Source organism: Hemitrygon akajei, chromosome 4, assembly GCF_048418815.1.
Source record: "Hemitrygon akajei chromosome 4, sHemAka1.3, whole genome shotgun sequence".
Classification (NCBI taxonomy): domain Eukaryota; kingdom Metazoa; phylum Chordata; class Chondrichthyes; order Myliobatiformes; family Dasyatidae; genus Hemitrygon; species Hemitrygon akajei.
Genome location: NC_133127.1, coordinates 154,367,936 through 154,383,005, shown reverse-complemented (window position 1 = coordinate 154,383,005; position 15,070 = coordinate 154,367,936). Strand labels below are relative to the sequence as shown.

The 15,070-nt window shown below is 38.5% G+C and overlaps 1 protein-coding gene across 2 annotated transcripts in view; it reads left to right on the top strand.

Annotated features, from left to right (window-relative positions):
* Positions 1–15,070, top strand: part of LOC140726815 (radixin) — an 84,528-nt gene that overhangs the window by 64,643 nt on the left and 4,815 nt on the right. For both annotated transcript variants that reach the window (XM_073043664.1, XM_073043665.1), the window contains exons 12-13: positions 10,483–10,575; positions 10,802–11,044. In XM_073043664.1, coding sequence (XP_072899765.1) covers positions 10,483–10,575; positions 10,802–11,044 — 336 coding nt within the window. The remainder of the gene's footprint in view (positions 1–10,482; positions 10,576–10,801; positions 11,045–15,070) is intronic.

Here is a 15,070-nt window from a genome sequence, read left to right as displayed (position 1 = left end):
GGGTCAGATTATAAGTTATACATCTAAAATTAAGAAGGAATACGCAGCAGAAATAGACCAGTTGGAAAAAGATATTATACAGTTAGAAAAAGAATCTCAAAGACACATGACAGAAGAAAAACGAAGACAACTTGTTAACAAAAAACTACAATATAATACACTCCAGACATATCGTACAGAAAAAGTAATTAGGAGAACTAAACAGAAATATTATGAATTAGGTGAAAGATCACATAAAATTCTTGCTTGGCAGTTGAAAACAGAACAGGTTTCTAAAACAATAAATGCAATTAGAACAAGTGTAAATAAGGTTACTTATAAGCCTTTAGAAATTAATGAAACTTTTAAGAGATTTTACACTGAACTATATCAATCAGAATCAAAAAATAAGATTGCTGAGATAGATAAATTTTTATCACAAATAACCCTTCCAAAATTAAATTTGGAAGAACAGAAAGGATTAGATATGCCCTTTACATTAAAAGAGGTTGAAGAAGCTTTAGGATCACTTCAGGGTAATAAATCTCCAGGAGAAGATGGTTTTCCTCCTGAGTTTTATAAAAAAAATTTAAAGATTTATTAATTCCTCCTTTTATGGAATTAATATATCAAGTGGAAAGAATGCATAAACTCCCACAATCTTTTTTAACAGTGATCATAACTGTACTGCCAAAAAAAGATAGAGATCCTTTAAAACCAGCATCATATAGGCCTATTTCTTTGTTGAATACAGATTATAAAATACCGTAGATTCCGGACTACAGAGCGCACCTGATTAAAAGCCGCTGGCTCTAATTTTAGAAAGAAAATCAATTTTTTACTTGTACGGGCCGCACCGGATTTTGGGCCGCACCGGATTTTCGGCCGCAGGTGTCCCACGTTGTAATATGAGATATTTACACAGAAAGATATTACACGTGAGGATTTTTTAACTTTTAATTAAATCCATATGGTAACATAAACAAATACATATTGCAAATGCTTTTTTTCGAACCGTGCCTGTAACGCGGCTACTTTTAAATATACGTTGCGTATACTTTTTTACTGAACAACATTCCAATATCTCCTAACGACTGGTAAAAAATATATATACTGCAGCCTACCAGGAAAAGTTATTGATCGCCTTTAACTTAAAAGCAGCGTTTTGGCTCCGCCGCTCCCCCCCTCCGTCCCATTTATCGCAAACCGGCATTTTTCCCACAAGACGCGGCGAAACCGGGTGTGACGTCATAGCATCCCGCGATGTAGTACAGAAAACAAATATAGTTAAAACACTTCTAACTTTAACTAACAAATGAATTACTAAGCGAAAATATTATAAACTAAATAACTGCCATAAAGGCAGCACAATGCTTTTCTTCGACTGTTTTCCATGTTGATGAGGGTGAGTACAAATGACTGATTTACAATAATTTAATTGTGAAAGTGCGCTTGATTTATCGTACAATTTCATTGGACCTCTGTGAACTACTCATCAATTTTATTGGTCTACTGTTACGAGGCAAAATGTTTTTGGCGGCATGAAAAAAATAATGCATTAGCCGCTTCGTATTAAAGGCCGCAGAGTTCAAAGCTGTTCAAAATGTGGGAAAAAAGTAGCGGCTTAAAATCCGGAATCTACGGTAATAGCAAAAATTTTATCTAATAGAATATCTAAATATTTACCAAAATTAATACATATGGACCAAACAGGTTTTATTAAAAATAGACAATCAATGGATAATATAACCCGGTTAATTAGTATAATTCATTTGGCACAAAAAAGAGAGGAAATGAGTGTGGCAGTTGCTTTGGATGCAGAAAAAGCATTTGATAGATTGGAATGGGTTTTTTATTTAAGGTATTGGAAAAATATGAATTAGGAAAATCTTTTATACAATGGATTAAAATTTTAAATACTAATCCTCAAGCTAAAGTAGTTACAAATGGTCAGATTTCAACACCATTTTGCTTAACGAGGTCAACAAGACAAGGCTGCCCATTATCACCTGCTTTATTTGTATTGGCAATAGAACCATTAGCTGAATTAATTAGAACAGATTCAGATATTGGGGGCTTTAGAGTTAATCAAGAAGAATATAAGATTAACTTATTTGCTGATGATGTTTTGATTTACCGTACTTAACAAACCCATTGCAATCTTTGCAAAGATTATCTTTTAGATTGGAAGAATATGGGAAAGTATCGGGTTATAAAGTAAATTGGGATAAAAGTGAAATTTTATCCCTTACCAAAGGAAATTATAATCAATGTCGAATAGCAACTCAATTTCGATGGTCAATAAATGGGATAAAATATTTAGGTATTAGAGTTAATAATGATGTAAAAAATTTATATAAACAAAATTATTTGCCATTATTAAAAAAAATAAAAGAGGATCTTGATAAATGGATGATGTTACCAATAACATTAATAGGTAGAGTTAATGTTGTAAAAATGAATATATTTCCTAGATTGCAATATTTATTTCAAACTTTACCAATACAATTACCTCAAGTTTTTTCAAGAACTGAATAAATATGTAAGGAAATTTCTTTGGAAAGGAAAGATGTCAAGAATATCATTGGAAAAATTGACATGTAAATTTGATTTAGGAGGGTTACAACTTCCAAACTTTAAGAATTATTATAAAGCAAATCAACTTAGATTTATTGCGTCTTTTTTTGATGAAGAGAAACCGGCATGGATTAGAATAGAATTAGATAAGATAGGAGAAAATATACCAGAAGATTTTATATATAAATGGGAATCCAAATGGATATGGGGAAAAAAAGAATCTCCTATATTAAGACACTTGATTGATTTATGGAATAAGGTAAATATGGACGATGAGATAAAGAAATCTTTATGAGCAAAAAGGACTTTAATTCAAAATAGGCTTATTCCTTTTACAATGGATAATAAACTTTTACATAATTGGTTTCAAAAGGGGATTAAATATATAGGTGACTGTTTTGAAGGAGGTATATTGATGTCGTTTGATCAATTAAAAAATAAATATAAAATATCAAATAACACTCTTTTCTGTTATTTTCAATTAAAAGCCTATTCACGAGAAAAGCTGGGACAAACAATGTTGATGCCAAAAACTAGTGAAATAGAAATATTAATTCAGAAAGGAAAAATTAAAAAATTTACATCTTGTATGTATAATTTGATTCAAAAGCAGACAATTAAATTAGGAATTCATAAATCAAGACAAAAATGGGAATCTGATCTGAATGTTAAAATTGATGGAAAAAATTGGTCTGGAGAGTTTAACATCGGTAGCTGAGCGAAGGGCGCTGAGTAGGCTACGGTCAATTATGGAAAACTCTGAACATCCTCTACATAGCACCATCCAGAGACACAGAAGCAGTTTCAGCGACAGGTTACTATCGATGCAATGCTCCTCAGACAGGATGAAGAGGTCAATACTCCCCAATGCCATTAGGCTTTACAATTCAACTGCCAGGACTTAAGAACTTTTTAAAAGCTATTATTAATGCTTTTTGAGATAGTGATTTAGATGCATATCATATTTTTTACTGAGTTAAGTATTGTATGTAATTAGTTTTGCTACAACAAGTGTATGGGACATTGGGAAAAAAAGTTGAATTTCCCCATGGGGATGAATAAAGTATCTATCTATCTATCTATCAGATTATGTTCTGATAGTATGAGAAATACAATAAATGTTCGACTTAGATTAATACAATATAATTTTTTACATCAATTATATATAACACAGAAAATAAATAGATTTAATTCAAATATGTCTGACCAATGTTTTCGATGTAAACAAGAAATTGGTACTTTTTTACATTCTACTTGGTCTTGTTTTAAAATTCAACCATTTTGGATTAATTTAAGACTTTTACTGGAACAAATTATTGGTGTACAACTCCCACATAGTCCATTATTATTTTTATTAGGAGACATTGAAGGGACAATAACGAAATTTAAATTGAATAAGTATCAGAAAAAATTTATTAAAATTGCATTGGCAGTAGCCAAAAAAGTTATCGCAGTTACTTGGAAATCTGATTTAAATTTAACTATGGATCATTGGAATAATGAAATACATAGTTGTATTCCACTTGAAAAATTACGTATGATCTAAGAAATGAATATGATATATTTTTGAAAATTTGGTCCCCATACTTACAAAAGATAGGATTAGATACATAGGTCCTTTGAAGATAAAATTATAGTAATTGGGGAAAGTGAAAATAAATATCAAAATTATTTTGAACTCCATGGAGCATGTGGGGATCCTCCGATATCCAGGCAATCTTTCTTTTCTTTTTTTTTTCTTTCTTTAGGTAAGGGGAGGGGGGAGGGTTAATATCATTTTTCTTACTATTTCATCACCACATTTATTCTTTGTAATCTCTAAAATTTAATAAATAAATAATATTTAAAAAAAAAAATAGGGTTGTTGTGATGGGTGATTTTAACTTTCCTAATATTGACTGGCATCTCCTCAGAGCAAAGGGTTTTAGATGGGGTGGAGTTTGCTAGATGTGTTCAGGAAGGTTTCCTGATGCAATATGTAGATAAGCCAACTAGAGGAGAAGCTGTACTTGATCTGGTATTGGCAAGTGAACCTGGTCAGGTGTCAGGTCTCTCAGTGGGAGAGCATTTTGGCGGTAGTGACCACAACTCTATCCCCTTTACCATAGCGCTGGAGAGGGATAGAAGCAGATAATTTGGGAAAACATTTAATTGGGCTGGGGGAAATGTGTTGCTAATAGGCAGGATCTTGGGACCATAAATTGGGGGCAGATGTTCTCAGTGAAATGCATGGCAGAAATGTGGCAAATGTTCAGGGAACATTTGCATGGCGTTCTGCAAAGGTATGTTCCATTGAGGCAGGGAAAGGATGATAGGGTAAAAGAACCATGGTGTACAAAGGATGTGGAAAATCTAGTTAAGAAAAGAATAGCTTACAAAAGGTTCAAGAAACTAGGTACTGTTAGAGCTCTAGAAAATTACTAGGGTGCCAGGAAGATGCTGAAGAATGAAATTAAGAGAGCTAGAAAGGGGCATGAGAAGGCCTTGGCGAGCAGAATTGAGGAGAACCCCAAGACTTTTTGCAACTATGTGAAGAGTAAGAGGATGAGTTGTGTGAGAATACGACCAATCAAGTGCTGTAGTGGAAATGTGTGCATGGAGTTGGAGGAGGTAATGGAGGGTACTTAATGAATACTTTGCTTCATTATTCACCAGTGAAAAGGACTTTGGCAATTGTGGGGATGACTTACAGTGGACTGAAACACTTGAGCGTATAGACATTAAGAAAGGGGATGTTCCGGAGCTTTTGAAAGGTATTAAGTTAGACCGGACAAGATATATCCCAGGCTACTGTGGGAAGTAAGGGAGGAGATCTTTGCATCATCAATAGGGATGGGAGAAGTACCAGAGGATTGGAGGGTTGCAATTATTGATTCCTTGTTCAATAAAGAGAATAGAGATAACCCAAGAAATTATAGACTAGTGAGTCCTACTTCAGTGGTGGGCAAGTTGTTGGAGGAAAATCTGAGAGACAGGATTTATGAGCATTTGGAAAGACATAATCTGATTAAGGATAATCAGCATGGCTTTGTCAAGGGCAGGTTGTGCCTTACAAGCCTGATTAAATTTTTCGAGGAAGTAACAAAGCACATTGAAGGTAGAGCAGTGGATGTAGTGTATATGGATTTCTTTAGGGCATTTGATAAGGTCCCCCATGCAAGGCTCATTCAGAAAGTAATGAGGCATGGAATCCAAGGAGACCTTGCTTACTGGATCCAGAATTGGCTTGCCCACAGAAGGCAAAGGGTGGTTGTAGATGGTTCATATTCTATATGGAGGTTGGTGAACAGTGGTGTTTTGAAGGAATCTGTTCTGGGGCCTCTCCTCTTTGTGATTTTTATAAATGACCTGGATGAGGAAGTAGAAGGGTGGATTAGTAAGTTTGCTGATGACACAGAAGTTAGGGGTGTTGTGGATAATCTGGAGGGTTGTCAGAGGTTACTGCAGGACATCAGTAGGATGCAGAACTGGGCTGAGAAGTGGCAGATTAACTTCAACCCAGATAAGTGTGAAGTGGTTCATTTTGGTAAGTCGGATTTGAAGACTGAATATAATATTAATGGTAAGACTCTTGGCAGTGTGGAGGCTCAGTGAGATCTTGGGGTCCGTGTCCGCTCAAAGCTGCTGTGCTGGTTGACTATTGTTAAGTAGGGGTGCAGTGTGTTGGCCTACATCAACCATGGGATTGAGTTCAAGAGCTGTGAGGTCATGTTAAAGCTATACAAGACCTTAGTTAAATCCCACTTGGAGTACTGTGTTAATTTCTGTTCACCTCACTACAGGAAGGAAGTGTATACTATAGAGAGAGTGCAGAGGAGATTTACAAGGATGTTGCCTGGATTAGAGGACGTACCTTATGAGAATAGGTTGAGTGTACTTGGCCTTTTCCCCTTAGGGCAATGATGGGAGGTGACCTGATAGAGGTGTATAAGATGATGAGAAGTGTGATGTGATGAGATGGTGAGATCGTGTGGATAGTCAGAGACTTTTTCCCAGGACTGAAATGGCTAACATGAGAGGGGCATATTTTTAAAATGCTTGGAAGTAGGGGGATGTCAGGGGTAAGATTTTCATGCAGAGAGTGATGGGCATGTGGAATGCACTGCCAGCGACAGTGGTGGAGGGGGATACAACAATAGGATATTTTAAGAGACTCTTAGATAGGTTCATGGAGCTTAGAAAAATAGAGGGCTATGTGGAAGGGTAATTCTAGGCAGTTTCTAGAGTAGATTATGTGGTCGGCACAACATTGTGGACCGACGAGCCTGTAACATGCTGTAGAATTCTATGTTATATGTAACACCAACAATACTGAACCAGCGACATTGCAAATTGTTCTGTGGTTAGGCTGGGGTTAAATTACTGGGTTGCTGGACAGTGAGGCTAAAAGGGCTGGAAGTAACTGTTCCATGTGGTATCTCTATTTACATAAAAAAAAAAGTGAACCCTCCATTAACACCTGACTCCTACTGTGAGAACCAGCACCTTTTTATAACAGTGATCTGCTTAGTTACATTGCTACTCATTTCCCCAAATTCATTAGCCTCCATGACCTTCTCCACAGTAAATACTGATGGAAAATGTTCATATACTACCTCATGCATATCATGTGATTCCTGACATAATTGACCATATTGATCCTAATCCTATCAGGACTTCTCCTTCGTTACCCTGTTGCTATTAATGTTCTTCTAGAATCTCGTTGGGTTCTCCTTTACCTTATCTGCCTAAGCTATCTCATGTTCTTTCACTTCTCTATCTTATACACCTGGGATTTCCTTGATCCCAATTGCCTCAATATTCCTTGTCAGGTTCCTTAAACTTGCTGTCTTTGCCCTTAAGACACTAATTTGTGGATCCTTCTCTCCATAACTAATATAAATATTTTTGTTTTACAAAATCATGTTTCATTGGGTTTGAATCCAGCAAGAGGTTGGGGAGTAAAAGACCAACCCCTCTTCTAAACTTCTCCTTTCCTACCTGATCTTCACAGGGTGCATCTACGGAAAATAGTGCCTATGCAAACACTGAAATTGCGCCCATCCAAACATCTGACACCCATCTTTTAGATGCTTGTTATTCTTTTAATTAGCAAATTATGGCACTACGTGAAAATTATAACTGCACCTTCCTTGCTTTCACTGATGCAAATTGGTCTATGATGTGATCAAAGTCAGTTTTTTCAGTTTCTTCTCTCTCTACACTCAGCAGAGCAAGATCACAGAGTCTGCCTTGACCCATGGAGGCTCTCAAATACGAAAGCATTAGTTTTAACTTGCTGAATGATCTCTCGCAGCTGGCGATGGAAACTGCGATGGTTAGCATTATCTGAATAGCAATGCGAAGATTGGGGAAGACGCTTTCATCTCCATACTGAACAATAAATTCAAGAAGCTCTTCAGGTCTTGATATTTTCATGTTGACCAGCCTTGATAACAACATTGTGCAATCCAAAATTTCTTCATATAGCTGCTGTCCATCAACATCAGAGCTGTACAATTTGGCCAAATTTTTGCACTACTACTTTAAGTTGTTACTGTCGGCGCCATAAACACAGTCTCCTGACATTGAGAAGGAACCCAAACTTGGCGTCAGTGTCATGCAAACGAGCGAACCTTTTGTCCATTTCTCTGTGAAGACAGTCGAGTGTTCCCTTCATGACTCTTTCCATTTCCTCCTTGGCTGTTAATCCAGTGTCTCTTGAGTTCAAATCAGCCATTCATTTCTTTTGTCTCTGACAGTTCGAGGCTCCTTGACACAATCCAGTTCACTAGGTTCAGTGTCGTCAGGTAAAATCTCATCAATAAACTCAACGGCACCACCACCACCATTGTCTTCCCCTCCTGTCATGTCCATGTTCTCTGTGGCAGCCTCACTCTTAATCTCGTCATACTCTGATTTATCTGACTTGACTTCCTCCTCAGCTTGTGACGCATTTGTACTTGATCCACCTTCAGATTCTAATAAACTTGTAGCAGGTGCAGGAATGTGTGGAATGTGTCAAACTACTTGTTCCGGGCTTTTCAAAGAAGGGCATGAAGAACTTGCTGGACTTCTTGGCTTCCTCCACCTCCAACTTTTGTCTCTTCCGTCCTTCAGTTCCACTTTCCTTCTTCATGAAGAAACGTTTCATGGTCTTCTTACACAATGCTCCGAAATAAGGCCGTCCTAGTGCTTCTCACCCATGATAATCAAAGACAGATTATACATCTGAAGAAAATTCTTTTTTCATTATCCGAAGATGGCTTGTCTGACTTTAGTAGAAACTGCTCAGTGGTGCCCTCTTCAGGTGGTGCTTGGGGCATGTGACATACCTGCCATACCTTAAGAAATGCCACTGGATCTTTATAAAATAAAACTTGCCTATTGTGCTTGTATCTTTAGAATTTTCTACAAACTAGCTCAAAAACTTAATAATCAAATCTTGAAGTCCAGCTATGAATTACTTAGAACTAATGCTTCATCTCCATTTTGTATGAGGACTTTCTCTGCGAGGTAATGAGGATCTTGTGGGCTGTTTGAAAGAAATCTTGCATTCTCTCAAGCTGGATCTGAATGGAAAAACTGGTTGATGGGAACATTTCAGCAAACATTGCTTGATGTGTCCTTGAATGTTTCTCTAAAAGCTTGTCTACACATTTATACACTTACAGAGACAGGTATGCAGAAAGCAAAATCAAAAGCTTTTTAACCAATCTCCCTTTCTTCCCCACTCAAAAGTTAACACCCTATTGTCCTGTTTTTATGTGTGAGACTAAAAATCTATTGCAAACTTTACCCTTTCACCTGCTTCCTCTCCTTTTGAGCAGGGCAGGAGTAGGTTTGGTTTAAAAAAGACAAAACAAAACAAAAAAAAAAGATTTGAGGTGAAACCATTGGGAGCTTTACAATATAAGGGATTTCCCAGCTTGTCTTGGCTGCTAGTGCAAAAATTTGGATTATTCTTGAGTCACTTTTTCCCCTCCAAATGTACTTTCTCTGTTTCAGATAAAGGTTCATCTTTTGAATGTAATTAGCTTTAGCTTGACTGATCCCGATCATGGAGCATCCCAAGCATTGCCAGAGTATTCTAGCTATCCTCCATCCTGTCTCCACAATAAATGGCTTCAGTGAGAAAGTTGTCTTTACAAATTTCAAAATATCCTTATTTTAAATAGGGCGAAACTACTTTAGAGTTGGGACTTTAATTGGAGTAAAGCCCAATCCTCTTTAGGTGCTCTACACAGGGGTTCCCAACCTGGGGTCCACAGCCGCTTTGTTAATGATAGGAGTCTATGGCATAAAAGACGTTGGAACCCCCTGCTCTAACATAGTAAAATACTCAAGATTATTTCATAGGCATGAATCAGTCAAACAGGTATTAAGGTGTATAATTAATAAAATATTACAAGTGAACACTGCAGCCATGAGGTACATGTTCAGCATTTCCCTAACTTTTGTAGGAAGTATTGTCAGCTTCAGCAATAAACTTACCTAGCTATTCTCAAATCCAACAGTTGCCCAGTTGACAGATACTTCTGCACTGTTGTTTACAAGACACTTTTATGAGACTTTTTTTCTTCTTCTGCAACCTTGAGGTTAGCTGAATAACCTTAATTTCACACTGGTACGCTTGTAAAAATGCACCATTTGTAGAATGTAACTTTTTCTTAAGCCAAGTAAGCGATTGTATCCAAAATAAAAGGATCTCCAATTTCTTTACCTATTTGGGCAGTTGTTTGAAGTCTGCTTAATTTAATGTTTGGCACCACCTGTCCTTGATTAGTTTACAATCAATGTTTATTGCTGAAGGAAAATTGTTAATGCTTCATTTATTTTTATATTTCTTCATGCCTTGGCTAATTTTCAGGTGCAGAAAATGTATGATTGTGATGGTGCATACATTTCAGCAACTTTGAGTAACCATAGTTTCCTCTTGTTTTTTAGGCAGCTGAACTCGCTGAATTTACTGCCAAAATTGCACTTCTGGAGGATGCAAAGAGAAAGAAGGAGGAAGAGGCCACAGAATGGCAGCAGAAAGTAATTAACCTGTTTCATCAGAAACGTATTGAGATGCATACTCTCTTGGAATACTGACTTTCAGTAATGCTTTTAACTAAATTAAAATGCCTGATTTTTCTACCAAACAACACTAGCAGAGAATTCTTATTAATTCAGTAGGACATAATTGTATTTGGAAAATGAGTGAAGAATTTCTGACAGTACAGGTTGGGGGCAAAAACTGTTTGTTTTTCCCTAACTTTAGGCAGTCACGGCTCAGGAAGACTTGGAAAAAACCAAGGAAGAGTTGAAGGTTGTGATGACCGCTCCTCCTCTACCACCTCCACTTGTTATTCCGCAAGCTGAGAACGAGCATGACGACGAGCAGGATGAGAACAATGCTGAAGCCAGTGCTGAACTCTTATCTGAAGGAGTAGCAAACCATCGCAGTGAGGAGGAGCGCATAACTGAAACGCAGAAGAACGAGCGTGTAAAGAAGCAGCTGCAGGTGAGTTCTACAGGATGTCGGTTGTACCAAACGTGAAATTCTTGCTGGTTTGCACGAATACCCACTCTTCAATATTGTTAACAAAACATTATACCAAAATTTGAATAAATATTAATTCAGTATTTTAACTTTTTCTGAATTTGTAGTTTGGGTAGTTTTATAATTAAAATCAACCTTTCTCCCTACATCAAAAATGTTTTTTGTCTTTTTACTGACCTAAACTTGCATCCAGCGTACATAATACTTCCACTCTAATTTTCAAATGAGTGGAATTTATAGACCTCCTGTCATTTCATCAATCAATATCACCCAGTTACAGACCGTATGGTTGACATGTCTGAGTTATTATTTCTTTTCTACTTGTGCTGTTGAGCTTAACTTGGGTAATGAGATACTTTCCTCCTTGCCAAACTAAAACTAACTTTATTATCTTAGAAGTGTTGCGTGGCAATTAAGAATCCAAGGCACTTGATTTTTTTTCCATTCAGGTCTGGATCTCAAAATCATATAGACTACTACAGCACGGAAACAAGTCTTTCTGCCCATCTAATCTTTGCTGACCTGTTCACCCACATAGTCCCATTTACCTGTACCCACACCATAGCCCTCCATGCCCCACTCTTAGTACCTATCCAAAATTCTCCAATATGCTACAATTGAACCTTGTGCTGGCTACTCGATTCACGTTTGCACCAATCAGTCAAGATGTTTCCCCTCAGAGTCTCCTTAAATATTTTACCCTTCACCTTAAACTTATGACCTCTACTTCTCATCTCATTCATCCTAGTTGGGGGGAGGGAAGCCTACATTAACTTTCTCCTTATAATTATGCAAAACTCTTAAGATCTTCCCTTATACTATGCTGCAGGAAATGGTCCTAATCTATTTAAATTTTCCACTGTAATTTGGGTCTTCAAGTTGGGGGAACATCTTTGTAAATTTTCTCTGAACTGTTTCGGCTTGTTGACATTTTTCTATAAGACTGTAAGACATAGGAGCAGAATTAGGCCATTTGGCCCATCGCGTCTGCTCTGCTGTGCCATCCCTCTCGACCCCATTCTCCTTCCGTCTCCCCATAACATTTGACACTTTTACTAATCAAGAGCCCATCAACTTCTGCTTTAGATATACCCAGTGACGGCCTCTGTAGCCATCTGTGACAATGAATTCCGCAGATTCCCAACCCTCTAGCTACAGAAATTCCTTCTCATCCTTGTTTGAAGTGGATGTCTCTCTATTCTGAGGCTGTGCCTTCTGGTCTCAGACTCCCCCACTGTGGGAAACATCCTCTCCACATCCACTCTATCTGGGTCTTTCAATATTTGATAGCTTTCAGTGAGGACACCCCCCACCTCCCCCCCCCCCCACATTCTTCTGAACGCCAGCAAATACAGGTCCAGAGCCATCAAGTGGTCCTCCCACATTGACCCTTTAATTCCCAGAATAATTTTTGTGAACCTCCTCTGGACCACTCCAATGCCAGCACATCTTAAATAAGGGGCCTAAAACTGCTCACAATACTTCAAGTGCTGTCTGACTAATGCCTTACATCATTGCTTTTATATTCTAGTTCTTGCAAAACAAATGCTAACATTCCATTTGCCTTTCTTGCCACAGATTCAACTGGCAAGTTAACTTTTAGGGAATCTTGCATGAGAATTCCTAAGTCCTTTTACACCTCTGATTTGTGAATTTTCTCCCCATTTAGAAAATAGTCTTTTGCTTTATTCCTTGTACCGAAGTGTATGACCATGTGAAATGAAGCGGTCCAATACCATCCACTGTGGTACACCACTAGCCACCAGCAGCCAACTAGAAAAGGCCCCCCTTTATTCTGACTCTTTCCCTCCTGCCAGTTAGCCAGTCTTCTGCCCCTGCTGTTCTTTTCTGTAATACTGTGGGCTCTTATCTTGTTAAACAGCCTCATGTGTGACACCTTGTCAGGGGCCTTCAGAAAATCCAAGTAAACCACATCCACACAACACACACAAAGTGCTGGTGGAACACAGCAGGCCAGGCAGCATCTATAAGGAGAAGCACTGTCGACGTTTCGGGCGGAGACCCTTCAGCCCGAAATGTCGACGGTGCTTCTCCTTATAGATGCTGCCTGGCCTGCTGCGTTCCACCGGCATTTTGTGTGTGTTGTTTGAATTTCCAGCATCTTCAGATTTCCTCGTGTTTGCTCTTTAAAAACAACATCCACTCTTTTTTGACCATTCTGCGTTTATTTCCTCAAAGAATTCCAACAGATTTGTCAGGCAAGATTTCCCCTTAAGGAAACCGTGCTGACTTTGGCCTTTTTATCATGTGCCTGGAAGTATCCTGAAATCTCATCTTTGATGGACTCCACAACATCTTCCCAACCACTGAACTCAGATTGATTGTCCTATAGTATCTTTTTGCCTCCTTCCCTCCTTTCCTGCAGGTATTGTAGATGATTAAAACATATCATCCCAACTCCAGTACTACGTGCCCTGATTTGTAAAGGCCAGTAAGCCAGAAGTTCTCTTTGTGACTGTTCCTACTTGTGATACCACTAAGGAATTATAGATGTGTTTTCCCGGATCCACCTGTTCCACCACAGCCCTGGCATTCATTGTGTAAGCCTGACTCTGGCTTGTCCTCCCAAATTGCAGCGCTTTGCGCTCATCTGCATTGTCATCTGCCAGTTTTGAACCCATTTTTGTCAGCTGATCAAGATCCTGCTGCAAGTTTTCATAGCCTTACTCAATGTCCACTGTGCCCCCCAGTTTTAATGTCGTCTACAAATTTGCTGATCTACTTTACCATATTATCATCTAAATTAGTAACGTAGATGATAAACAATAGTGGACCCAGTGCTGAACCCTGTGGAATATAGGCAATGAGTGGGTGAGTGAGGAAAAACCATCTACTAATCTGATTTCTGTTACTAAACCAATTGACTACTGCATTCTTGATGCCAAATGGCTTAACCTTCTGGACCAGCTTCCCATTTGGGACTTGGTCAAAGGCCTTGCTAAAGCCCATGGAAACAATTTCCATCATCTTCCCTTCATCAATCTTCTTGGTAACGACCTCAAAATACTCTGTATTGATTAAACCTGTAAAAAGCCATGCTAATTATCTCTAATCAGTTGCTGTCTATCCAAATACTTGTATACCTCATCCCTTACAATATCTTCCAATAATTTATCCACAACTGATGTCAAGATCACCGGCTTATTCTTGGCTTTCTTGAGAAGTGGAACATTAGTTAACCTTCGGTCCTCTGTCAGCTCACCTGTGGCTAAGGAGAAGAAGTTAGTCTAATGTTATTACATCCCCAGCTGTAAGAGTGTGGTTCAATTCCTACTGCCATCTGTAAGGAGTTTGTATATTCTGCCCATGACGATTTTTCCTCCAGGTCCTTTGGTTTGCTCCCACATTCCTCTGCCCTGTACTGCTAATTAAATATATGGTTAGGATTAGTGAATTATGGGCACGCTGTGTTGATACCAGAGGTGTAGCAACACTTGTGACACAATCCTTGCTGATTTGATGTGATGCGGATGGGAAGTAGTACAGTGTACAAGGGACAGAGTGGGAAGAAGTATAGTGTATTTACGATAGTTATCATACTACTTCCCACCCTGTCGCTTGTAAAAATGCCATTTACTTTTCTCAGTTCCACAGTCTCTGTCATCACTTCCCAAGTATGAGGCTTTCCTTTCCTGAACATTTGAGATGTTCTCCTCCTCCAAAGAACAGGGTTTCCCTCCCCCACATATCTTCCATTTCCCAGACTTCCTTCCTCACCCACCGCCTTCACAGGGATAGAGTTCCTCTTGCTCTTGCCTAACACGCCATGAGCCCCCACATCCAACACATCATTCTCTGCAGCTTGCACCATCTTCAGCAGGATCATCTCCCCCCACCACCAGCTTCCCTTTCTCCCATGGTCTACTTCTTTTCAGCCCCGTACCTCTTCCACCTATTATCTCCCAACTTTTCACTTCATCCCTACTCTCCACCCACCTTCCTTCCCCTCAACTGGTTTCACCTATC